Source organism: Phyllobates terribilis, unplaced genomic scaffold (assembly GCF_046119375.1).
Source record: "Phyllobates terribilis strain yellow unplaced genomic scaffold, ASM4611937v1 Scaffold_3__8_contigs__length_932513732, whole genome shotgun sequence".
Classification (NCBI taxonomy): domain Eukaryota; kingdom Metazoa; phylum Chordata; class Amphibia; order Anura; family Dendrobatidae; genus Phyllobates; species Phyllobates terribilis.
Window position 1 is genome coordinate 352,467,713 of NW_027362763.1, and position 26,193 is coordinate 352,493,905.

At 45.7% G+C, this 26,193-nt stretch overlaps 1 protein-coding gene across 1 annotated transcript in view; it reads right to left on the reverse strand.

Moving 5' to 3' along the window:
* Positions 1 to 26,193, reverse strand: part of LOC141258116 (alkaline phosphatase-like) — a 99,955-nt gene that overhangs the window by 57,344 nt on the left and 16,418 nt on the right. Inside the window, exons 2-3 of the mRNA XM_073673122.1 lie at positions 25,565 to 25,681; positions 25,091 to 25,206 (exon numbers count right to left, since the gene is read on the reverse strand). Of these exons, the coding sequence (XP_073529223.1) occupies positions 25,091 to 25,206; positions 25,565 to 25,681 (233 nt within the window). The remainder of the gene's footprint in view (positions 1 to 25,090; positions 25,207 to 25,564; positions 25,682 to 26,193) is intronic.

Sequence of the window (26,193 nt, forward strand, 5' to 3'; positions counted from 1 at the left end):
TTTTCAGAAAGATTGAAAGCACTCTTCTGGTTTAGATATAATCAGTGGACCTTCTGGATCACCCTTTAAGCCTGAGGTTTACAAATAATGTCTAAGAAAGGGAAGAAAGAAGCCATTTCCCCTCACAGACAATCACCGACTAAAGTACTGAGGTACGATAAGTCTGCCGTCTCTCCCAAACTTGTGAGGAAAACTCAAGCCAAAACAACACTCTTTACCTCCATAGACCTTGGACCGGAAGCTGACACCAGAAGAAAAGACCCTCCAGCAAGGAAAAATAGATTTTTTTCCAAGAAAGAGGGCAAAGACATTGCAAATTTAAGCAGGATCCCCCATCACAAAGGAAATCCAAGATGGCCGACACCTGCCTGCAGCATGAAGACTGCAGCGAGAACAGTATTACCAGCACTGACAGAGGTAAGGAATCCTTGACTGCCTGACACTTTACTACAGAAAGCACCCCTTCTGCCCATATGACAGGTGACACCCGCAGTGCTCTGCGTAGAGAAGACCCCCTAGCAGCTACTAAAATTCAGCCACACATCCATAGGAGCGGTGAGCTCATTAACATAAGCTCAGAGCTCCAAGCACGGAGCGAAGCCGCAGGCAGAGGAATCGCTGTTACTCAATGAAGGGACTCCCAGCAGAAATGGAGTGGAGCCACAGCCACAGGCTCTGATCTTAATAAATGCAGGGACTCCCAGCATGAGATGGAGGAGTCCCTGCATAGGGGCAGAGCTGACACGATGTCAGCGCTTAATAACGCAGGCGCTGAGCTCCGGACATGGAACGGAGCAGCAGACACCGGCTCTGGTGTTAATCAAACCAGGGACTCTGACGGAGTCTCTGCATCCTGATACTGCCCAGTTGCTTTCACATAGAAGTAGTGGATATATTAATAAAGGTACAGAACTTCAGGCACAGAGAGGAGCAGCAGTAAAAATAGATATCTCAAACAATAAAATGTCAGTCTCCAGAAATAAACGGAAGGAGATGGAGGGTGCTTCTACAACTTTAGAAGGGGCCGCAGCTTTTATACATGATAATTCTGAAGATGAAAGATCAAATGACTACTCTCCTAAAGCCAGCCCTCAGAAACAGCGCCCAAGGATGGATATCACAAACCCACAAGACTTTTCATATGGATTTAAAGAAAGTCCTTTCTTTGAAGCTCAGAACCCTGACAATATCATAAACAACCTATTACCATCAGAAAGATTCCTCTGTAATATAATTGCGTCATCTGCCAGATCCCTAGAGTCCACTCTTAACCAAAGGTTCGACACCCTGCAAATCTCCCTTCAAGAAGTCAAAACAAGAGTCTCTGAAATGGAAGAAAAGGTGGAAAATGGAATTACCAGACAAAATACTATGGAAGAGAATCAAAATCTCCTTAAAGAAGAAATCAAGATCCTTAAAACTGAAATCGTCAACCTTAAGGATAGGAACAGACGGAGTAATTTAAAAATTCCGGGGATACCGGAGAACATACACCAAAATTACCTCATTCCCTATTTAAAACAGATTCTGAGAGCAACATTACCATCCCTGACTGAGTCTGACACTATCATAGACAGAGTCCATAGGCTCCAGAAGCCAAATTTCATCTCCAAGGAAGCTCCAAGAGATGTCATTTTTAGACTCCATTATTTCCACACTAAAGAACAACTTATAGAATATTTAAAGAGAAACAAAAATCTCCCTCCACCATATGGAAACCTAAAAGTCTATGCAGATTTCTCAAAGGAAACCCTCAAAGCAAGAAAAAGCTTTGCATCAATTACCTCTGCTCTTTGGGCTAATAACATCATCTATAAATGGGGATTCCCAACAAGACCAGTAATATTCCATAATGGAAAAACCATAACCATTCGAGATCCAGAAGATGGCCAAGTCTTCCTGTCATCCCTGAAAATTAATGGGAGAAGTGCTAAACATGCTAATGGGAAAAGAAACAATCCAGGATATAAGGACCCAACAGGTTAATAAAAATGCTCCTTTTGCCATTCCTTCTGAAACAAACTTTATTTTTTTCCCAGGATATAATAGCAGAGACTCTGCCGAACTTTTAGCCCAATTTTTTGAGGTGTTCACTGTGGTTTTTTTTAGAGCTAATGTCCACTACTCTCAAATGGCGGTCAAATTTTTAATACTTAATGTCAAGGGACTAAACAGTCCCTTCAAAAGGCATATGACTCGGAAGAAAGCCAAGTCATCTAAGGTGGATATAATCGGATTTCACTAATCTAAGTTTTGCACAAACGACCCACACAGGTTTCAGCCACATTAGTCAATATCTATGCACCAAATAGAGGTCAGATCTCTTTGCTGAATAGATTAATGGGAAAAATTGGAAAAGTCCAGAGAGGAGATTTGATTCTGTTTGGAGACTTTAACATAATTCCTGATCAAAATATGGACACTACTTCAAGATCTAGACAAAAAAATTTCACTCTGAAAACTTGGTTAAATAGTCAAGATCTCTATGACATGTTTAGATGTGTTAACGCCTCCTCTAGAGAGTACACATATTACTCGGACAGACACCAAATATTTACTAGAATTGATCTAATACTGACAACTATTCATTCATTACATAAATTTAAAAGTTTTTCCATTGTCAATAAATCATCGTCAGATCATGCACCTGTATCCTTTCAGGCTGCATTAACAACTTGAGATTCTGGAGATGTAATTCTCTTTTCCTTAAAATTCCTTATTATAAAAAAAATAGATAAAGCTATTAAATATTATTTTAAAGAGAATTCTTCACAAGATTTGTCTCCAGTTGCAATATGAAGCACACACAAAGCAGTCATTAGGGGGGTATTAATCCAATTAAACTGCCAACACAGGAGAAAAACTGAAGAGAATGTAAAATTGGTTATTCAAAAAATTAAAACAGAAGAACTAGAGTAACAAAACAATCCCTCTACACAAACACACCTAGCTATCCTTAAACTAAGAGCAGAACTGAAATTACTATTAATGAATGATTATGATAAACTGCTCCAATCCCTTAAAGCAGATCATTACTTTTCATACAAGAAGATGTCCAAATTAATGTCCAATAAAATTAAAACCAAGAGGAACAAAACAAGTGTCATTAATTAAAATGGACGAACTTTCCCTTTTGCATCCACAAGACATTTCAGATGCATTTGATTCCTTTTACTCAAAATTATATAATCTTAAAGATTATAAGAATACACCCCAACCCAACAAACATAAAATTAACCAGTTTCTCAATAACATAGAACTCCATAAGCTATGGGAGGAGCAAACAGCAACTTTAAATACTTCATTTTCTTTTGATGAAGTTAAATTCATTTTCGTTATTAGTAAACTAAAAGAAAACAAATTGGGCCCAAATGGAATTATAAATGAATATTATAGAAAATACAATGAACTCTTAGGTATACCCTTATTTAATATGTTTAACTACTCAGCAAAGGAAGTTACTTTCCCCAAAGAATTATTGCAACCTACAATCACTGTAATTCCAAACAAGGTACAGATCCCTCTATTTTAACCAATTACAGACCAATAACTTTTTTAAACACTGATATTAAATTGTATGCCAAACTCATTGCTCAAAGGTTATCACAGGTTATCCACGACTGACTTGGTGCATTCTGATCAAGTAGGCTTTGACCAGGGGAGACAAGCGTCAGATGGAACAAGGAAGTTACTCAATTTGATTTCCATCATAGAAAGAAATAAAATACCATTTGTAATCATTTCAATGGATGCCGAAAAGGCGTTCGACTGCATCCACTGGGGCTTCACATTTTCCACTTTAAATAAATTTGGGTTTGTAGGTCATATTTTCAAAGCTATTCAAGCCCTTTATACCTTTCCTTCAGTTAACATTTTGGTGAGCAACTGTCTTTCAAAGAACTTTGAAATATCTAATGGCACTAGGCAGGGATGCCCACTATCACCTTTATTATTTTCCCTAACAATGGGACCCCTAGCAGAATTTGTTAGATCTAATTCTTTAATTAAGGGAATCTCTACCAATAACAGACAATATAAAATTAACATTTTCACCGATGACACAATTTTTACCTTAGAAGACCCTTTAAGCTCCTTAAGAGAACTAACCAAGATAACAAATATCTTTCCACAGGTGTCCTACTATAAAATTAACTTTAAAAAAGAAAAAAAATTGAGTTTTAATTTAGATTTAGAGTTAATTAAAGCAATTAAACAGAATTTCCCTACTCCTGGGGAAATAATTCTATTACATATTTAGGGATTAAAATAACTAACCCAAGATCCAATATAATAGAGGCTAATTTAACTAACATATTCAAAGAAATACAAGATAATATAATAAATATTGAAAAGAATGAATCCTCATGGTTGGGTAAGATAATTCTATACAAGATGTGCATAGTTCCAAAATTACAGTATACTTTTAGAACTATCCCCCTACTTTTTGGAGATAGCTGGTTAAACAGCCTACAAATGCAATTAATGGGACTCGTCTAGAATCATAAACCAGCCAGAATTTCAACACAAATCAAACTAAGCACAGAAAAAGGGGTGGAATAGGCCTACCCAACCTTATCGCATACCATATATCCAATTTGGCTATGCAAAGTAGACACTGGTTTTTACAAACCAAAAAACTTAATTGGCTTGAAATAGAATCCTCCACTTATGAGGTACCATTGTCGGCACTAATACTAGCCTATCTACTCAACCTTAAACTTAGTCTTCCATCACATCCCCTAATAGCATCCACAATAACAACGTGGAGAAGTCTTCTCAACAAATCTAAAGCATCTCTTACCGAGATACCTCTTAAAAATTTAGCAATCTCTATTCTTCAAATTTTTATCCCCAGCTTCCTTATAAAAAATGGTAGAAATTGAGAATAAACAACCTTTCATGCTTAATAAAAGAAAATAAGCCCAATTCTTTCATAAATTTCCAAGCACTAAAATGGAACTTCAAATTACCAGTAGAGGAATTTTACATATCTCTCGAATTAAGGAAATACATGAGGAAACACATTCAATTTCCATTGGTGCTTCCAAAAGACATACTATTTCTTATACGAAATCCAATACAAGCTAACCTATGGAAAACCAGAGAAATGTATTCAATAAGAAATCTAGACTCTATTTTTCTCAATACCTCCTAATGCCCCAAAATGGGAAAGGGAATTAAATGCTCAATTTTCTGATGAAAAATGGCAAAAAGCTATTGAACTTACATATTCTTCAACCATTAATGCCTCATTGCAGGAGTCATTCTTCAAACTTATAACCAAATGATACTACACACCTTCTAGACTACATTTAGCATTTGCAAATTACAAGCTGTGTTGGAGAGAATGTGGGATGATAGCAAGTATACATCATATATTTTGGGACTGCCCCAAAATTAAAAAACTTTGGGAGGAAGTTTTTACACTTTTAAAAAAAATAACAGACACGGATATACCAATGGAACCTCATCTTGCATTACTATTAGTGTTGAGCGAGCACTAAAATGCTCGGGTGCTCGAAGCTCGGGCCGAGCTCGCCGTGATACTCGGGTGCTCGACCCGAGCAACGAGCCCAATGTTAGTCTATGGGAGACTCGAGCATTTTTGCGGTGGCACCCCCGGCAGTCTTTTAAAAGCCTAACAAGTGCCCAAAACGATAGTGACAGTGCTCAAATGACATGGGGACAGCATGGGGGTCGCCCCAGGAAGCATTTCTGACCCCCAGGTCACTGCTGTCAACAACGTGGTCAGAGGTATTAAGCCACTTTTACGGGCTCACAATAAAACGTTCAAAAACGAAAGTGAAACTTTTTTCCTGTGAAATATGTTAAGGAACATCCTTTCCAGGGAAAAGACTTGAAGACTTGTGTATAAGTTAAAATAAATGACCAAAAACAAAAATACTCCTCCACACCTTCGGCTATGTTCACAAGTAGCATTTTTTAGGCATTTTTGCACTTTTGTATTGCTTTCAACTATGACAAATGCATTCACCGGGAAATGTCATTTTAACATTTTACAACCTTATCTGGCCATGTGCTGTGTGACACATGCATACAGTGCTAAAAAGACATGGGAACAGCATGGGGAAGACCCCTGGAAGCATCTCTGACTCCCAGGTCACTGTATAAAAGTGTGCCCATCATAAGTGATCCTTGCCGCATCAGAAGATGCAGACTTGCAACTATCCCCATGCAAGCTCTAGTCCCAGGGCAGTGTTCAATTGTACCTCCCCCATTCCTTGCAATACAAACGCAAGTATGCAGCCTGCCACCCACCCACCCCCAGGCTGCAATACCATACTGCTTGCTTGCTTGAACTTGAAATTGGGACTTTTAGGCATGTGGAGGCGGAATCTGGCCACCACGTCATGGCTGTGTTGGCGGCCTGGAATCCATACTCAGTCCCCAGCCGCTCGGTGGCTGGGTGTCCATACTCGGTCCCCAGCCGCCCCACGGCCGGGTGTCCACACACGGTCCCCAGCCGCCTGGGGGCAGCCGGGTGTCCATAAACGGTCCCCAGCCGCCCCTATTTCTCCTTGGAACATCCCCCCACACACTTTTCTTAGCCCGGCCTGCTTTAGGCAGCATTGGACGAGCCCACCAGAGAACCAGACTCCTCCGGTGGGCCCTGACTTCTCCATCGGTGGAGTTGAGAGTGCCAAGGTGAGGAGCATGATGATGATGACAGAAGTTAGCATCTGCTATGTTTTCTTTTAATGCAAGTGTAAGTGTGCAGCCTGCCACCCACCCACCCCCAGACTGCAATTCCATACTGCTAGCTTGCACTTGAAATGGGGCCTTTTAGTTTGGAGGAGGCCGAAGCTGGCCACTACCTTATGGCTGCTTCGGCAACGAGGTATCCATACTCAGTCCCCAGCCGCCCCTATTTGTCCTGGTGTGCCTTATACATAAGATTAAGCGCATATACCAAACCATTACCTGTGCCCTCCCCAGTGCATTTAGTGGGAAGGAGAGCCTATTCCGCTGTAGTGTGTGCATGCCAAACCCCTGTTCATGGTACATGCGAAGATGCCTCCCACCTTGCACCTGTCGTTGCAGACTTGCAACTATCCCCATTCAAGTCCTTGTCCCAGGGCAGTGTTCAATTGTACCTCTCCCATTCCTTGCAATGCAAGCGCAAGTATGCAGCCTGCCACCCACCCACCCCCAGGCTACAATACCATACTGCTTGCTTGCTTGCACTTGAAATTGGGCCTTTTAGGCATGTGGAGGCGGAATCTGGCCACCACGCCATAGCTGTGTCGGCGGCCTGGTATCCATACTCAGTCCCCAGCCGCCTGGTGGCCGGGTGTCCCCGCTTGCTCCCCAGCCTCCAGGGGGTGGCCGGGTGTCCATAGTCGGTCCCCAGCCACCCCTATTTGTCCCGGTAACCTTTCCCACACTTTTCTTAGCCTGGCCTGCTTTAGGGCAGCATTGGCCGAGCCCACCAGACTATCAGACTCCTCCGGTGGGCCCTGGATTCTCCATCAGGGGAGTTGAGAGTGCCAAGGTGTGGAGCATGATGAGGATGATAGAAGTTAGCATCTCCTTTGTTTTGTTGTAATGCAAGCGCATGTATGTAGTAGCGGCTAGGCCTGAGGTGGTCAGCATTTTGGCGCATATCCTACCTCCTTCGAGGATTGCTGGATGTTTTCCTGCTGCTATCCAAGTTCTATGACTCCTGTTAAAACAAAGCTTCAGGTGATAAATGATGGATGAGGTAGTGGCAAAGGAGAAAGAGCAGGAGGAACAGGGACCATTCACATCAATATCAGGCCTGTCAACCAGATATGTCTTGTAGGATATGTTTCTGTAACAAAAGGAGCGGTTCGGCTACACAGTTATAGGGCATACAGTGAGTGCAATGCCTACCAAAAATTTTGAGGCACTCCAATGCCCTTGGAAATGACATGGAGGTCAGAGGGCGTTAACTAAACCTTTTTTTCCATTTATAGCAACTGGGTCTCCTGTGCACTGTTGGCCTAAGCAGTGAATGGAAGGCTTTCCAAAAATTATGAGGAACTGCAATGCCCCTTACAAGAGCCATGTGTGGCACCCCAGGGGTCTGGTCACCACAGTAATAGAGATATTACGTCGGAGAGCAAGTGGGAGGTTTCCTGGTCAGGATCCCTTAAACATGCAACATCCTCCTGCCCCAGTCCTGGGAGGGGAGAATTCTGCCCTTATAAACTGGATCTGGGGCGGGGTTGAGTGAGTCAGAGAACAGAGAACAGTCAGAGTCAGAGTGAGAGCAAGGGAAAGTAAAAGCAAGAAGCTCTGTAGCAGCTAGGAGCTAAAGACCAGGGGCTGGAAGCTGAGCAGAGCTCGCCCTGGCAGAAGACAATAGGAACCGGACACAGGAGTCCGAGGCTGTGAGGACTTATATATCCAGAAGCAGAAACCAGCCGGCAGGGGATTTCAGGTCCTCTGGCCATAGAAGCCCGGAGGCTCAGTCACAAGCAAGGGACCAGCACCGCCGTCGTGGAGCGGAGGCTAACAGAAGGCCCCAAGTCATCAGCCATACTGGTGAGCACTACACGGTACACTCAGGGACGTGGGCTACTTCTACCCGCTTACAGCAAGGTAGTCAGGAAGAGTGCAGACAGACGGGGAGGCCTACAACTCCACCTGGCCAGGGGAACTCCTGCTTGCTCACAGACTGACCAGGCCTCTTATGCTAGCCAGTACTCCCGGGAGGGTCTACCTTATAATCATCAGTAAAGACCCTGAACTGTACTGCAAAGACTCTGAGTCATTCCTGCTGCGCTCGTGCACCATCACCCCCATCATCCACACTCACTGCCTTGAGGCTATACTCCACCCGTGGGGAGTTATCCCATTCTCTGCTGCGCACACAACACCAGCCTCAGCGGTCTGCCTCGCAGCGGTGGTACTCCCTGACCGCAATCCACGGGTGGCGCAGTCGGACAATTAACCTCAAAACCTAAGAAAGACTGCCACTGGTTTGACCTGCCTGAGCCACGGGACCGGGTCACCGCCACGGAGACTACAGACCCCAGAGACCCGGCACCGCGTATCCCACACACGTGTACACACGGCCCAGGGGGCGCGTCACATGCAGTACAGCATATTACAAACATAAGTCCCATTATTGGGGAGTGGGTCTCCCATAGTATTTGCTTATGCCTTGCAAGCAAAAGCTGCCAAAAATTAGGACGGAGCAACTTGCAATCCCCTTACAAGAGCCATGCTGTACAGCATATTACAAACATAAGTCCCATTATTGGGGAGTGGGTCTCCCATAGTATTTGCTTATGCTTTCCAAGCAAAAGCTGCCAAAAATAAGGACGGAGGAACTTGCAATGCTGGCACCCTGGTGGTATAGTGGTGGTGGAGGCTGAGGATAAGGAGAAGAAGATAAAACAGCCGAAACGAGGAAGCGTATACCCATGTGTGGGTGTGAAGCAGTGCATGTGAATACACCTCCCGAAATAACACAGTGGATTTGACTTTATGTTACTCTGCTGTCATTTGGTGGTGATGAGAAGTCTGGCCCAATCCAGCCCTTGTTCATTTTGATAAGGGTCAGCTTGTCAGCATTGTCAGTTGACAGGCGAGTGCGCTTATCAGTTATAATTCCCCCAGCGGCACTAAAAACACGCTCCGATAACACGCTAGCGGCAGGGCAGGCCAGGACCTCCAAGGCGTACAGAGCGAGTTCATTCCAAGTGTCCAGCTTGGATACCCAATAATTAAAAGGCACAGAGGAATCACGGAGGACGCTGGTACAGTCGGCAAGGTACTCCCTCACCATCTTTTGGAACTTTCCACTCCTTGTGAGAGTACCCCGCGCCTCAGGGCCTGTAAGCTGGGCGGGTGTCAGAAAACTGTCCCAGAACTTTGATAGTGTTCCCCTGCCTCTGCTGGATTGGAGTTGCATCTCTCTCACCTGTACGCCTTGGTTGGGCAACGAACTGTGACCTCTGCCGCTAGCGTGTTCAGATGGGAATTTTTTTAAGAGTTCTGCAGCAAGGGCCTTCTGGTACTGCCCCATTTTTGTAGACCTTTCCACCTCAGGAGTAAGAGAGTGAAAGTTCTCCTTGTAGCGGGGGTCTACAAGTGTCACCAACCAGTAATGACTGTCACCCAACATTTTGACAACGCGAGGGTCACGGTTTAGGCAGCGTAACATAAAGTCAGCCATGTGTGCCAGACTGGTAACGGGCAAGATTTCCGTGTCCTCACCAAGATGACGACTGACCATGCTCTCCTCCTCCTCCTCCTCTTCCTCCTCCCCCCTGTCCTCAGGCCACCCACACTGAACCGACGGTATGACACTTGTACAGGTACTACCGTCTACAACGCATGATAGCAGCTCCTGTTCTTCCTCCTCCTCCTCCTCCTCCTCCTCTCCCTCATTGTCCCCCAATGCATGTTGGGATGAGATGAGGCTGTGCTGTGTGTAATCGCCCGCTACGGCTTCTTGATCCATCTCATCATACTCTGGCTGCAATGCCTCCTCTTTAATTCTCTGCAGAGAGCGTTGCAAAAGACAGACAAGTGGGATGCTGACACTAATGATGGCGTCATCGCCACTCACCATCTTGGTGGCCTCCTCAAAGTTTGTCAGGATGGTACATATGTCAGACATCCAGGTCCACTCCTGAGGTCTTATGTGTGGAGTCTGACCTGAATATCGATGGCCTTGTTGCAGCTGGTACTCCACAACTGCTCTCTTCTGCTCACAAATCCTTTGCAACATGTGGAGGGTAGAGTTCCAACGTGTGGGGACATCACACACCAGTCGGTGTGCCGGAAGCTGCAAACGCTGCTGCAACACAGCAAGGGTGGCAGAAGCTGTAGCCGACTTGCGAAAATGAGCTGACAGGCGGCGCACTTTCACGAGCAGATCTGGCAACTCGGGGTACGATTTAAGAAACCGCTGAACCACGAGGTTAAGCACATGAGCCAGGCATAGTACGTGTGTGATCTCACCTCGCCTCAGAGCCGCCACCAGGTTATGGCCATTGTCACACACGACCATGCCGGGATGTAGGTTCAGCGGTCTCAGCCACAGGTCTGCCTGCTCTTTCACAGCTGTCCACAACTCACAAGCAGTGTGAGGTTTATCACCTAAGCTTATGAGTTTCAGCACAGCCTGTTGCCGCTTGGCGGAGGCAGTACTGCAATGCTTCCAGCTTGTAACTGATGTGGTGATATCTGAGATGGAGGCTGAACATGAGGAGGAGGAGGAGGATGCGCAGGAGCTGTACACTGTGGGGGCAACTCTGACTGACATAGGACCCGCAATCCTCGGTGTGGGGAGGATGTGTTCCGTCACCAAGGTCCGACTGGGTCCCGGCTTCCACTATGTTTACCCAGTGTGCCGTCTGAGAGATGTACCGTCCCTGGCCACAAGCACTTGTCCACGTGTCCGTTGTCAGGTGGACTCTCCCAGTAACTGCGTTGTTGAGGGCACGACAGATGCTTTGGGACACGTGCTTGTGTAGTGCGGGGATGGCACACCGGGCAAAATAGTGTCGGCTGGGGACCAAGTACCGAGGGACGGCCACCGCCATAAGATTGCGGGAGGATTCCGTCTCCACCAGCCTAAAAGGCAGCATTTCCAATGCAAGCAGTCGTGAAATGTGCGAATTTAGGACTGTGGCCTGTGGGGCGTTAGCTGCGAATTTCCGCTTTCGTTCAAAGGTCTGGGATATGGACAATTGAACGCTGCGGTGGGACGTGGACGTGGACGTTGATGCTGTTTCTTGAGAAACTGCCATAACAAGTGAAGACTGAGAGGAGGGGGCATCTTTACATGCAGTATGGACAGGGGATTGCCTTGCACACACAACAGGGGGTTCTATTGCACGCACAACAGTGGAAGAAGCAGTGGTGACACCCGCTGACCCTGGTCGTGGACCCTGGGTTTCGCCCCACAAAGTTGGGTGCTTCGCTGCCATGTGCCTGATCATGCTGGTGGTGGTCAGGCTGGTAGTTTTGTCACCCCTGCAGGTGGAACATATGGCCTTTTTGGGGTTATCAGCAGAGTCTTTAAAAAAATTCCAGACTCTGGAAGACCTACCGCTTGTACTGGCAACGTCCCTCGTGTTGGTGTTACGGGGAACGGTTGCCTGCCTTCTGTCTGCGGCCACCACATTGCTTCTTCCTGCCTGTTGGGGAACTCTGCCTCCCTCCCCCTGTGTGCTGCTGGCCTCACTCTGCATGTCCTCCTTCCACGTTGGGTCAGTTACTAGATCATCCACCACCTCCTCCTCTTCCACTTGCGCACCACGATCCTCCTCCTCACTTCCTGGCAATTGTGTCTCGTCATCGTCCACCTCTTGTGACAGATTGCCAACGTCGACTTCCTGTGGCCGTGGCTGTTCAAATATTTGGGCATCGCAACATGGGATCTCCTCTTCCACTACTTCAAGCGTATCAGGTGAGGGGCCCAAATATGGAAATGGTCCAGTGAACAGCTCTTCAGAGTGTCCAAGTGTGGGATCACTTGCTGTCTGACGACACTCGGCATGGTGGGAGGAAGGAGCATCAGGGTGAGGAGGAGTATGCGGTCGAGACTCACGGCTACTAAGAGTTGACCGTGTGGAAGACAGACCGGAGGTGGTGGTGCCCAGGTAACTGGAAGTATTATCTGCTATCCAATTAATAACCTGTTCACACTGATCAGTTCTCAATACTGGTGTTGTTCTGTGCTTCCCTAGTAATTCAGTCAAGAAGTGGGAGCGAGAAGATGTGGCTGTTGGTTGTGGCACATTTTCACCTTGGCCACGGCCCCGTCCTCTGCACGAACCATCACCAGAACATCCAGTTCCACGTCCCTTGCCACGCGCCTTGCCCATTGTAAATGAAGTAAAATAGCTTACACTTGCACTATCAATGGAAAAAGGGTAATAAAGAGTAGATTAGAACCGTGGAAGAGGAAAACCACAGTTATTGTTTACTGGGGTATACCACACTTTTTTAAATAGAGATATTTGCGGCTGAACAGTGAGCGACACACTCAAACTGCTTTTTTTTTAGATACCAAAAGCCCAAAACTGGATAGTACAGCGATTTGACCCGTGGAACTGCGAAACCACACTGGGATGTCGGGCCTACACAAGACTATTTTCAACAGATATATTTTTGTGTCACAACAGTCAGGAGACACTACTGTTTTTCTTTACCGAAAAAACTACCAAAAGCTGAATAATAGAGATTTTTTACCGTGGGATGGCAAAACCACAGTTATTGTTTACTGGGGTATACCACACTTTTTTAAATAGAGATATTTGCGGCTGAACAGTGAGCGACACACTCAAACTGCTTTTTTTTTAGATACCAAAGGCCCAAAACTGGATAGTACAGCGATTTGACCCGTGGAACTGCGAAACCACACTGGGATGTCGGGCCTACACAAGACTATTTTCAACAGATATATTTTTGTGTCACAACAGTTAGGAGACACTACTGTTTTTCTTTACGGAAAATATACCAAAACCTGAATAATAGAGATTTTTTACCGTGGGATGGCAAAACCACAGTTATTGTTTACTGGGGTATACCACATTTTTTTAAATAGAGATATTTGCGGCTGAACAGTGAGCGACACACTCAAACTGCTTTTTTTAGATACCAAAGGCCCAAAACTGGATAGTACAGTGATTTGACCCGTGGAACTGCGAAACCACACTGGGATGTCGGGCCTACACAAGACTATTTTCAACAGATATATTTTTGTGTCACAACAGTCAGGAGACACTACTGTTTTTCTTTACGGAAAATATACCAAAACCTGAATAATAGAGATTTTTTACCATGGGATGGCAAAATCACAGTTATTGTTTACTGGGGTATACCAGACTTTTTTAAATATATAGATTTGCGGCTGAACAGTGAGCGACACACTCAAACTGGTTTTTTTTTTAGATACAAATGTCCCAAAATGGATAATACAGAGGTTTGAACCGTGGAAGTGCAAAACAACACTTCTGTTTCTCTAGCCTACACCAGACTATTTTCAACAGTTATATTTGTGTCTGAAAAATCAGAGACACGCTTTTTTTGGGGGGGGAGGACACACCAAAAGGTTAATAAGACGGGTATTTGTGCAGTGTGAAGGAGGAAAAAAAAGGAGGATTTAGATGAAAAAAAAAGGATTTTTCCTGGCCCCCGACACCTGGTGCTAAGTCCAGCAATTTCAGCAACAGGAGCACACAGGACTGTAATGCAGCGTTTGCTGGTATAACCACTGTGTCTCCTATACAGCCTGCCTGCCTGGTATCTGGGATGGATATTAGTCCTGAAAAGGACTGTTTGTTTGTTCTGGCAGCCTTTACAGACCCTACACTAACTATTTCGCAGTTTATATCTCTCCCTAAATCAGCAGCGCTGTCCCTACACTGTCTACACTGTCTAATCCGGAGCGACTGTGTCCAAGATGGCGGCGCCCGGTTTTAAATACTCGAGGTGACGCTGTGCGGCCAGCCAATCACTGTAATGCCCACAACCAACATGGCTGCAGCATTACAGTGACTGGCTGGCAATCCCTGCATGTTCATTGGCTCTGTAAAGAGCGCCAAACATGCAGGGCGGAGACCCGAGCTCCCGCCCGAGTAACCCGGAAATGCTCGGTGCTCGCCGAACATCCCGAGTAGCGTGATGCTCGGGCGAGTACCGAGCAGTGTCGAGCATGTTCGCTCAACACTAATTACTATCATTGGATATAGAGAATCTTCCACCTAAATTCAGATCTATTATTCTACATCTCTTTTTAGTAACAATGAACCTACTAGCATCTAACTGGAAATCTTCCAATATCCCATTTATTGAAGAAATAATTGATAAAGTTACAACTCATAACTCATTTGAACTTGCGTACGAGGTAAGAAATAATACTCTGCAACAATACTGCAATAGATGGGATCTCTGGAACAAAGAGTTTCCTTCAAAGTCATTGCTGTCATTTTATGGTAAACAGTAAAGCCAGAAACTTTAGAGTTCTTAGATTAAACTATGTATGGTTTTGTTTTCTATAGAAATACTTTAACAATATTCATGTAATGATTATAGTACTTGAAAGCATTGTTTACTTTTTCATTATTCAAGTATTACTTCTTAGTGACTTATTTGCACTGTTTGGTTTATTCCCCACCTATTTTCTCCTACCTTTCTCCCTGTTTTATCACCCCCCATTAACCCCCCCTCTTCCCTTGTATCCCTCTCAATATTAAGAATGTTGTAAAATCTCAATAAAAATAATTTGTCGAAGAAATCTTGAACTCTATGTTCTTTTTAAATAGACACCTCCACCCAATCCATCTTCATCAAAAAGGCAAGTTTTTCCATAATCATGTGTGAATAATTGTTTTGGACCCTGCTGCTGCTACTTTGTGTAAAAGTTTTCTTATGCCAGGATTACATCAATAAATTTCTGCAACTGAATTTCTGAAAATGGCCCAGATAAGAGTAAAGGGGGTGAAATTGGTCAACTGATTGGATACAAAAGCATGGATTTTTGTCCAAAAGGACTGTATTTGTGGGCATTGCACATGTAGTGGTACATGTCAGCCTCGCTGGCATTAAACTTGAATATGAAATACCCATCCTATGCCCTATTATAGGGGTAACGTAGGCTCAATGACAGAGATTGAGAAGCATTTCTTTATATATCACACTGAAGGAAGTAACCTATGACTGTAGTCAATCGCTGTAATTAAGGTTGGTATAGTAAGTTCTGGAACATCCCTTGACCATTTGGTGATGCTAATTGTGTGACATGGTCTATTGGTTTATTAAGAAACTTATAATACCTTGATATTTTGCTTTTTAGGGCCGGAATTGACAAAATAAATGTAATTGTAGATCCCCTCAGTGAGTCGATAAGATGGGGCAGAATAGTTTAATTTCCTTTTTTTTTACATACAAACATCCACATTCTGAATAAAAAAAATCTTGCAAATTTTATTCAGCGCACTAGGTGTCACGCAAGGTGAGGGAAGGCATAAATGTACAATGACGGGAAGAGGGGGAAGGGAGCCCAACAACTAAACTATTGTCCCTATATAGATTCCGCCCCATCACCAAGCAGGAACCTAATCCCTGAATGTCCCTAGAGCTAGGCCCTAGATAGGGAGAGGACGGGGTGAGCACTAGCCAGGCCCCACTACAAACTAAAGACAACAAGGTAAACAAACAAAGGGGATACACTTAGCTTGAGCAGACACCAGAGAGATAATGCCAACTGTCCTCCAAGGGTACCAAAGAAGAAACTAGCCAACTACTAGTACTCTAAGCCTGAACATAGGTACATAGAACTATCACCGGCGACTCTCTGGAGAAACTGAGAGTTTTTAACTACCAAAGGTGTGTCAATCAGCAGCAGAAGGTGGAGGTCGCTGCTGGGTACTAAAGGGAGAAGGGTATAACTATACTACAGAGAAGAGATGATCAAGAAGGCGTCTGCAATACCGAAAGCAGTGACCTTCTACAGCCAGATGCAGAGCAACACCTGACACACCTGTGACACTGCGGCTTTTTAATTTCTAACTTGTTGTTCAGGAAACAATATATTTATGTACATAGCCACAATTGTCTTATCCCTCAATCTTTTTTATTGAAGGGTGTAATGAAAGTGTGTAAAGGTCATTGTGAAAGGAGGGGAAGCAAAACCAGGTGTCACCTCGCCTATTGTGATTGGCAGTTCCTGTATTATCAGCTTTGTATAGAGGTGTTAAAGGGAACCTGTCAGCTGATACATGCTGCCCAAACCGTGGACAGTATGTATCAGCCACTAGCTGTAGTGTTCCAGCCATGTATGTTTGACTCTTAAACACTGCGGCGTTTCAGAGAAAAACATACATTTAATAGCCGCCAGGGATCGAGCCTTACTGTTGACTAGTCGTACAGTCGGGTCCCTAGCGGGTTCTCCCCATCCGTTGACAGTGACTGACACGCACACGTAGGCAGAGCCTTGTCAGTCACTGTCAGAGGGTGGGGAGAAGCCGCGGGGACCCACCGGTACGACTAGTCAATAGAGTGTTTTGGCTAAAATATATCCTTTTCTCTGGAACGCCGCAACATTTCAGAGTCAAACATACATGGTTGTGATCATACAGCCAGTGGTTGATGCATGCTGCCCACGGATTGGTAACCATGTATCAGCTAACAGGTTCCCTTTAACTGTCATTGTAATTCTGCCTTTACTGATAAAAAAAACCTATAAACTCTTCCTAACAGGACAGGAAGTTCGTGTCTAAAAAGCCCCATTGACCAGTGTGAAAACTGCAAGATATTATTTTTTTAGTAAAGTTCATGATATGAAAAAAAAAGCATTGCCAATTAAAAAAAAATAAATGTAATATAAAAACCTGATTTAAACAATGGATAATTTTCTAATGATAGCTTCCCTTTAACTTGAAGTTATAAGATAAGCTGATATTCAGAACTCCAGGACATATAACCATTTGCTATACTAAATGGAAAAAATACTTTAGTGCCCAGCTCCTCCTATATGAACCTGAATATACACAGTAAAGTATGGACAAACCTTTTTAGAATTAAATGCTGTATAAACAGCTAAAACAGTAATAAGATTTGGTCTTCTCGAAAGTTGGATGAAGAACCTATGACATTGGCGACGATGATCATTTTACTTTGCTGATCATCTTGATAGTGGGTATATTATTTTGGAGACATAGAATAAAGTCTAGAAATATTTTACAATTACAAGCTTTACAAAAAAGTCAAATCACAGAGCAAATAAATTAAAGAGAAGCAGATCTCTGTTTTACATATATCGAATCTCTATGTTATTAAGTGGCCAAAGCAAACATGACCATAGTGAAAATTACATTAAAGTTCATTTCGAGGTTGAAAGGGAAAGAATATTTCTAGCTTAATAATAATTGCTTCCTGTTTTTTTATTTCTGAGGCTACAACCATAAAAATGACTTTAAATACATGGTGAGTTATTTGCTAATTACCGTATTTTTCGGACTAAAAGACGCACTTTTTTTCTCCAAAATTTTGGATGAAAGTAGGGGGTGCGTCTTATAGTCTGAATACTATCTCCCTGTATATACTGTGGCTCTGCGTGGTAGGAGGTCTGGGGGAGCAGCATTGGGGGATCAGCAGGGCACAGGAGGCAGCAGCCTACTGCTGCAGCCTGCGCTGTGCCTGCTACTAAAGAAAATGAATATTCCCTGCTCCCCACACCCATGGGCGTGGGGAGCAGGGAATTTTCATTTTCCTTAATAGCCGGCACACTGTACCGCAGCGCGGCTCCTGCTGCGCACTGCGGTCTGTGTGCCTGCTATTAAAGCTCATGAATATTCACTACAACCCACTCCCATGGGTTGTAGTGAATATCCATGGTCTTTAATAGCAGGCTCACTGACCGCAGAGCGGCAGCAGGAGCCTCGCTGCGGTACATTGTGCGCGCTCTCACTGTGTGAGGGCGCATGGCAGGGACGCCATGCGCGCCCTGCCATGCGTGGCTCACACAGTGAGAGTGTCAGCAGCAGAGCGGGACAGCCCTGGAGGAGAGAGGAGGTGAGTGTGATTGTTTATTTTTTTTGTGGGCAGCAGGATGGGGGCTCAAGGGATGCCAATCATACCAGGATGGGGGCTCAAGGGGTGCCAAGCATACCAGGATGGGGGCTCAAGGGGTGCCAAGCATACCAGGATGGGGGCTCAAGGGGTGCCATGCAGACCAGGATGGGTGATCAAGGGGTGCTATGCATACCAGGATGGGGGCTCAAGGGGTGCCAAGCATACCTGGATGGGGGCTCAAGGGGTGCCATGCATACCAGGATGAGTGATCAAGGGGTGCCAAGCATACCAGGATGGAGGCTCAAGGGGTGCCAAGCATACCAGGATGGGGGCTCAAGGGGTGCCATACATACCAGAATGGGGGATCAAGGGGTGCCATGCATACCAGGATGGGTGATCAAGGGGTGCCATGCATACCAGGATGGGGGATCAAGGGGTGCCATGCATACCAGGATGGATGATCAAGGGGTGCCATGAAAACTAGGATGGGGATCAGGGGGTGCCATGCATACCAGGATGGTAGATCAAAGGGGTGCCATGAATACCAGGATGGGGGATCAAGGGGTGCCATGCATTCCAGGATGGGGATGAGGGCCACGTATACCAGGAAGGAGGGGCCATACATACGAGGATGGAGGATATTAACAGAATTGGGGGACATTACCCCAATATCAGTGTAAGAAGCAGACTCCCTCCCCTATAACAGGGCATCATGACCACATTTTTTGCTTGAATATTTTTTTCGTATTTTCCTCCTCTAAAACCTAGGTGCGTCTTATGGTCCGGTTTGTCTTATAATCCGAAAAATACGGTACCTTTTTTCTGCCACAAATCTAATACTTCATCATATCCTCTAACCCTCACTTGGGTCATCAAGCACTGGGCACAAATAATTCTAAAACAGAAACAACCTATTCCTTAGGATCACAAAGATGATCAAAATTTATTAATCAACTAGTGCCCATGGGCGTACCCAGGATCAAAACTAGGGGGGGCAAGCCATGGTCACAGATACCAAAGAGAAATATATATATATAGTACAATGCAAAGATTTCACTTCTTACATTACATAAGTGATATCTATAGTAAATTCCACAATAGCTCAGAAACCAGCGAATCGCTCCACACAGTATACTGGCCCCCATTACTGGCCCCCATAAAATGCTCCATACAGGATACTGGTCCCCATATAACGCTCCATACAGGATACTGGCCCCCATAAAATGCTCCATACAGGATACTGGTCCCCATATAACGATCCATACAGGATACTGGCCCCCATATAACGCTCAATACAGAATACTGGCCCCCATATAACGCTCCATACAGAATACTGGCTCCCATATAACGCTCCATACAGGATACTGGTCCCCATATAACGCTCCATACAGAATACTGGCCCCCATATAACGCTCCATACAGAATACTGGCCCACATATAACGTTCCATACAGGATACTGGCCCCCATATAATGCTCCATACAGAATACTGGCCCCCATAAAATGCTCCATACAGAATACTGGCCCCCCATATAACGCTCCCTACAGAATACTGGCCCCCATATAACACTCCAAACAGGATACTAGCCCCCATATAACGCTCCATACAGAATACTGGTCCCCATATAACGCTCCATACAGAATACTGGCCCCCATATAACGCTCCATACAGAATACTGGCCCCCATATAACGTTTCATACAGGATACTGGCCCCCACATAATGCTCCATACAGAATACTGGCCCCCATAAAATGCTCCATACAGAATACTGGCCCCCCATATAACGCTCCCTACAGAATACTGGCCCCCATATAACACTCCATACAGGATACTAGCCCCCATATAACGCTCTATACGGAATACTGGCCCCCATATAATGCCCCATGCAGGATGTCACACACCCCCATATAATGCCCCATGCAGGATGTCACACACCCCCACCTCACCCCCCTCCCTTATACTGCCACAGGCCTCCATAGAATAAAAAAAAAAAATCAAATACTCACCTCACTTCTCACCTGCTGCCACTGCTCCGGACTCCAGCGTCGCCGGCGTCTTCCCGCTCTGCACTGTGACGGCACAGGAGAGAGCACAGTGTAAAGACGTCACCGCGCCCTCTGACCTGAGACGTCACAATGTAGCAGCCACGGAGGATGCAGGAGCTGCTGCGGAGGCATGGGGAGGGGTAAGTATTGTGCCGGGTGCCGGGGCCCTGAGCAAGCGGGGGGGGAGAGAGGGCGCTGACACCGCTCTCCTCTGCTCATGGGTCCCATAGCGCGCGGGGTGCCCGATGGTGAGGGGCCCCCCCGCCTGCTCAGGGTACGCCAGGTGCTGACGCCAGCCCTGGTGTGCGGCATGCGTCCCTGCTTCTAGGGGGGGCAGCCATGGTCACAGATACCAAAGAGAAATATATATATATAGTACAATGCAAAGATTTCACTTCTTACATTACATAAGTGATATCTATAGTAAATTCCACAATAGCTCAGAAACCAGCGAATCGCTCCACACAGTATACTGGCCCCCATTACTGGCCCCCATAAAATGCTCCATACAGGATACTGGTCCCCATATAACGCTCCATACAGGATACTGGCCCCCATAAAATGCTCCATACAGGATACTGGTCCCCATATAACGATCCATACAGGATACTGGCCCCCATATAACGCTCAATACAGAATACTAGCCCCCATATAACGCTCCATACAGAATACTGGCTCCCATATAACGCTCCATACAGGATACTGGTCCCCATATAACGCTCCGTACAGAATACTGGCCCCCATATAACGCTCCATACAGAATACTGGCCCCCATATAACGTTTCATACAGGATACTGGCCCCCACATAATGCTCCATACAGAATACTGGCCCCCATAAAATGCTCCATACAGAATACTGGCCCCCCATATAACGCTCCCTACAGAATACTGGCCCCCATATAACACTCCATACAGGATACTAGCCCCCATATAACGCTCTATACGGAATACTGGCCCCCATATAATGCCCCATGCAGGATGTCACACACCCCCATATAATGCCCCATGCAGGATGTCACACACCCCCACCTCACCCCCCTCCCTTATACTGCCACAGGCCTCCATAGAATAAAAAAAAAAATCAAATACTCACCTCACTTCTCACCTGCTGCCACTGCTCCGGACTCCAGCGTCGCCGGCGTCTTCCCGCTCTGCACTGTGACGGCACAGGAGAGAGCACAGTGTAAAGACGTCACCGCGCCCTCTGACCTGAGACGTCACAATGTAGCAGCCACGGAGGATGCAGGAGCTGCTGCGGAGGCACGGGGAGGGGTAAGTATTGTGCCGGGTGCCGGGGCCCTGAGCAAGCGGGGGGGAGAGAGGGCACTGACACCGCTCTCCTCTGCTCACGGGTCCCATAGCGCGCGGGGTGCCCGATGGTGAGGGGCCCCCCCGCCTGCTCAGGGTACGCCAGGTGCTGACGCCAGCCCTGGTGTGCGGCATGCATCCCTGCTTCTAGGGGGGGCAGCCATGGTCACAGATACCAAAGAGAAATATATATATATAGTACAATGCAAAGATTTCACTTCTTACATTACATAAGTGATATCTATAGTAAATTCCACAATAGCTCAGAAACCAGCGAATCGCTCCACACAGTATACTGGCCCCCATTACTGGCCCCCATAAAATGCTCCATACAGGATACTGGTCCCCATATAACGCTCCATACAGGATACTGGCCCCCATAAAATGCTCCATACAGGATACTGGTCCCCATATAACGATCCATACAGGATACTGGCCCCCATATAACGCTCAATACAGAATACTAGCCCCCATATAACGCTCCATACAGAATACTGGCTCCCATATAACGCTCCATACAGAATACTGGCCCCCATATAACGCTCCATACAGAATACTGGCCCACATATAACGTTCCATACAGGATACTGGCCCCCATATAATGCTCCATACAGAATACTGGCCCCCATAAAATGCTCCATACAGAATACTGGCCCCCCATATAACGCTCCCTACAGAATACTGGCCCCCATATAACACTCCAAACAGGATACTAGCCCCCATATAACGCTCCATATGGAATACTGGTCCCCATATAACGCTCCATACAGAATACTGGCCCCCATATAACGCTCCATACAGAATACTGGCCCCCATATAACGTTTCATACAGGATACTGGCCCCCACATAATGCTCCATACAGAATACTGGCCCCCATAAAATGCTCCATGCAGAATACTGGCCCCCCATATAACGCTCCCTACAGAATACTGGCCCCCATATAACACTCCATACAGGATACTAGCCCCCATATAACGCTCTATACGGAATACTGGCCCCCATATAATGCCCCATGCAGGATGTCACACACACCCATATAATGCCCCATGCAGGATGTCACATACCCCCACCTCACCCCCCTCCCTTATACTGCCACAGGCCTCCATAGAATAAAAAAAAAAAATCAAATACTCACCTCACTTCTCACCTGCTGCCACTGCTCCGGACTCCAGCGTCGCCGGCGTCTTCCCGCTCTGCACTGTGACGGCACAGGAGAGAGCACAGTGTAAAGACGTCACCGCGCCCTCTGACCTGAGACGTCACAATGTAGCAGCCACGGAGGATGCAGGAGCTGCTGCGGAGGCACGGGGAGGGGTAAGTATTGTGCCGGGTGCCGGGGCCCTGAGCAAGCGGGGGGGAGAGAGGGCACTGACACCGCTCTCCTCTGCTCACGGGTCCCATAGCGCGCGGGGTGCCCGATGGTGAGGGGCCCCCCCGCCTGCTCAGGGTACGCCAGGTGCTGACGCCAGCCCTGGTGTGCGGCATGCATCCCTGCTTCTAGGGGGGGCAGCCATGGTCACAGATACCAAAGAGAAATATATATATATAGTACAATGCAAAGATTTCACTTCTTACATTACATAAGTGATATCTATAGTAAATTCCACAATAGCTCAGAAACCAGCGAATCGCTCCACACAGTATACTGGCCCCCATTACTGGCCCCCATAAAATGCTCCATACAGGATACTGGTCCCCATATAACGCTCCATACAGGATACTGGCCCCCATAAAATGCTCCATACAGGATACTGGTCCCCATATAACGATCCATACAGGATACTGGCCCCCATATAACGCTCAATACAGAATACTAGCCCCCATATAACGCTCCATACAGAATACTGGCTCCCATATAACGCTCCATACAGAATACTGGCCCCCATATAACGCTCCATACAGAATACTGGCCCACATATAACGTTCCATACAGGATACTGGCCCCCATATAATGCTCCATACAGAATACTGGCCCCCATAAAATGCTCCATACAGAATACTGGCCCCCCATATAACGCTCCCTACAGAATACTGGCCCCCATATAACACTCCAAACAGGATACTAGCCCCCATATAACGCTCCATATGGAATACTGGTCCCCATATAACGCTCCATACAGAATACTGGCCCCCATATAACGCTCCATACAGAATACTGGCCCCCATATAACGTTTCATACAGGATACTGGCCCCCACATAATGCTCCATACAGAATACTGGCCCCCATAAAATGCTCCATGCAGAATACTGGCCCCCCATATAACGCTCCCTACAGAATACTGGCCCCCATATAACACTCCATACAGGATACTAGCCCCCATATAACGCTCTATACGGAATACTGGCCCCCATATAATGCCCCATGCAGGATGTCACACACACCCATATAATGCCCCATGCAGGATGTCACATACCCCCACCTCACCCCCCTCCCTTATACTGCCACAGGCCTCCATAGAATAAAAAAAAAAAATCAAATACTCACCTCACTTCTCACCTGCTGCCACTGCTCCGGACTCCAGCGTCGCCGGCGTCTTCCCGCTCTGCACTGTGACGGCACAGGAGAGAGCACAGTGTAAAGACGTCACCGCGCCCTCTGACCTGAGACGTCACAATGTAGCAGCCACGGAGGATGCAGGAGCTGCTGCGGAGGCACGGGGAGGGGTAAGTATTGTGCCGGGTGCCGGGGCCCTGAGCAAGCGGGGGGGAGAGAGGGCGCTGACACCGCTCTCCTCTGCTCACGGGTCCCATAGCGCGCGGGGTGTCCGATGGTGAGGGCCCCCCCGCCTGCTCAGGGTACGCCAGGTGCTGACGCCAGCCCTGGTGTGCGGCATGCGTCCCTGCTTCTAGGGGGGGCAGCTGCCCCCCCCCTGCCCCACAGTGGGTACGCCCATGCTAGTGCCTATTATTATTTTTTAGAATTCGGTTATTCAGTAATATTAATGTTGGTAGAAAGAAATTCTCTCCAGGTTTCTATCAATCTGTTTCTATCAATCCGTTTTTTACACATGTGGTAGCATGGAAAGGTATTTTAAGTTACTTCCCATTTTCCTGCCATTTCTCCGTAGGATATAGCTAGTGGGTAAATTTGCTAGAATCCACTGGAAACCCCTTCTTGTCCAAGATTTTCAGGAAAAAAATGTGATGTATTGATTTGTCTTAATCTTGATACATACAAATCATTATTGAGTGGGAACAAAGGTCTACACTACCTTGGAAAGCGCAACATAGGGAAATGATTCCATCTCTAATATATTTTCTTCTCCAGTTTGATTTTTTAGCTGCCCTTGGTATATACGTGCTGCAGATATTGTGGTTACTCCCATTCCTGGAACGAAACAGCAGTAAATGATCATTATAAAGGTAAAGACTAGTATAGTTAGTAAAAGAAGTAGTATGGATGGTAAAGAAGTATAATCAATAAAGTAAATCACATTTATATTTGTTGTGATGAATGGAGATGTACATCCACCTGAGTAGTAATCAGGGAAATGCAGGGTCCACCAAGAGGTCACAAGGATCACAGGTGTCCATTGTAGAATTAAAGCCTGTGGCATAGTTTGAGTACCATATGCCATATGATACAGTATGAACACAATTATCTAACGCATTTGCAGTATCACTATGTGAACTAACAATTTCAATGTTTTTATTATGTTACACATATTATCGATAAAGATGCTCACCATCTCCAAGGAACATGATTAGATTTTTGGCTCTGTGGTTGATGGGTTTCAAGTCCATAGCTCTTTTCAGTGTCTGGAAAGCCTGATCATTCCAGAACTTAGGAGTCTTTTCTTGCTCTGAATGCAAAAAAATAAAATTATGCAAGGTTCCAAAATTGTGTTAATTCAATAGTCATGCCAATGTCATTATTAATAATTATGGGCTCCATGCTAAACAAACATTCATATGAGCAGCATAAGCAATTTTAGAGGTTTGGAGATTTTTGTCTTCACCCTTGTGAAAAAAATTGTATCTGTATTGTTTCTAGACAGGTTTTAATTTAATCCCAGTAATGGAAAAGAGTTACGTAAGGTGTAGCTCTCTTTCATATTCCAGATCCTAAAAAATTCTCAGTTTGACAGCTGAAAACGATTCTTAATGGATAAATGTATTTAGGAGTATCACAGGAATAGCATGTGCAATAAGTTGATATTCAAAACTCTAGAGTAACAGTCATCACTACTCATTGGCGTAACTTGAAGCTTGTAACAATTTCTCCTTCAAAGTGTCAGCAAATATGTAAATTCTTCTAATATGGCAGCTTAAAGGAGTTGTCCAGTACTTTTTAAGATTCCCCCAATGTATTAAC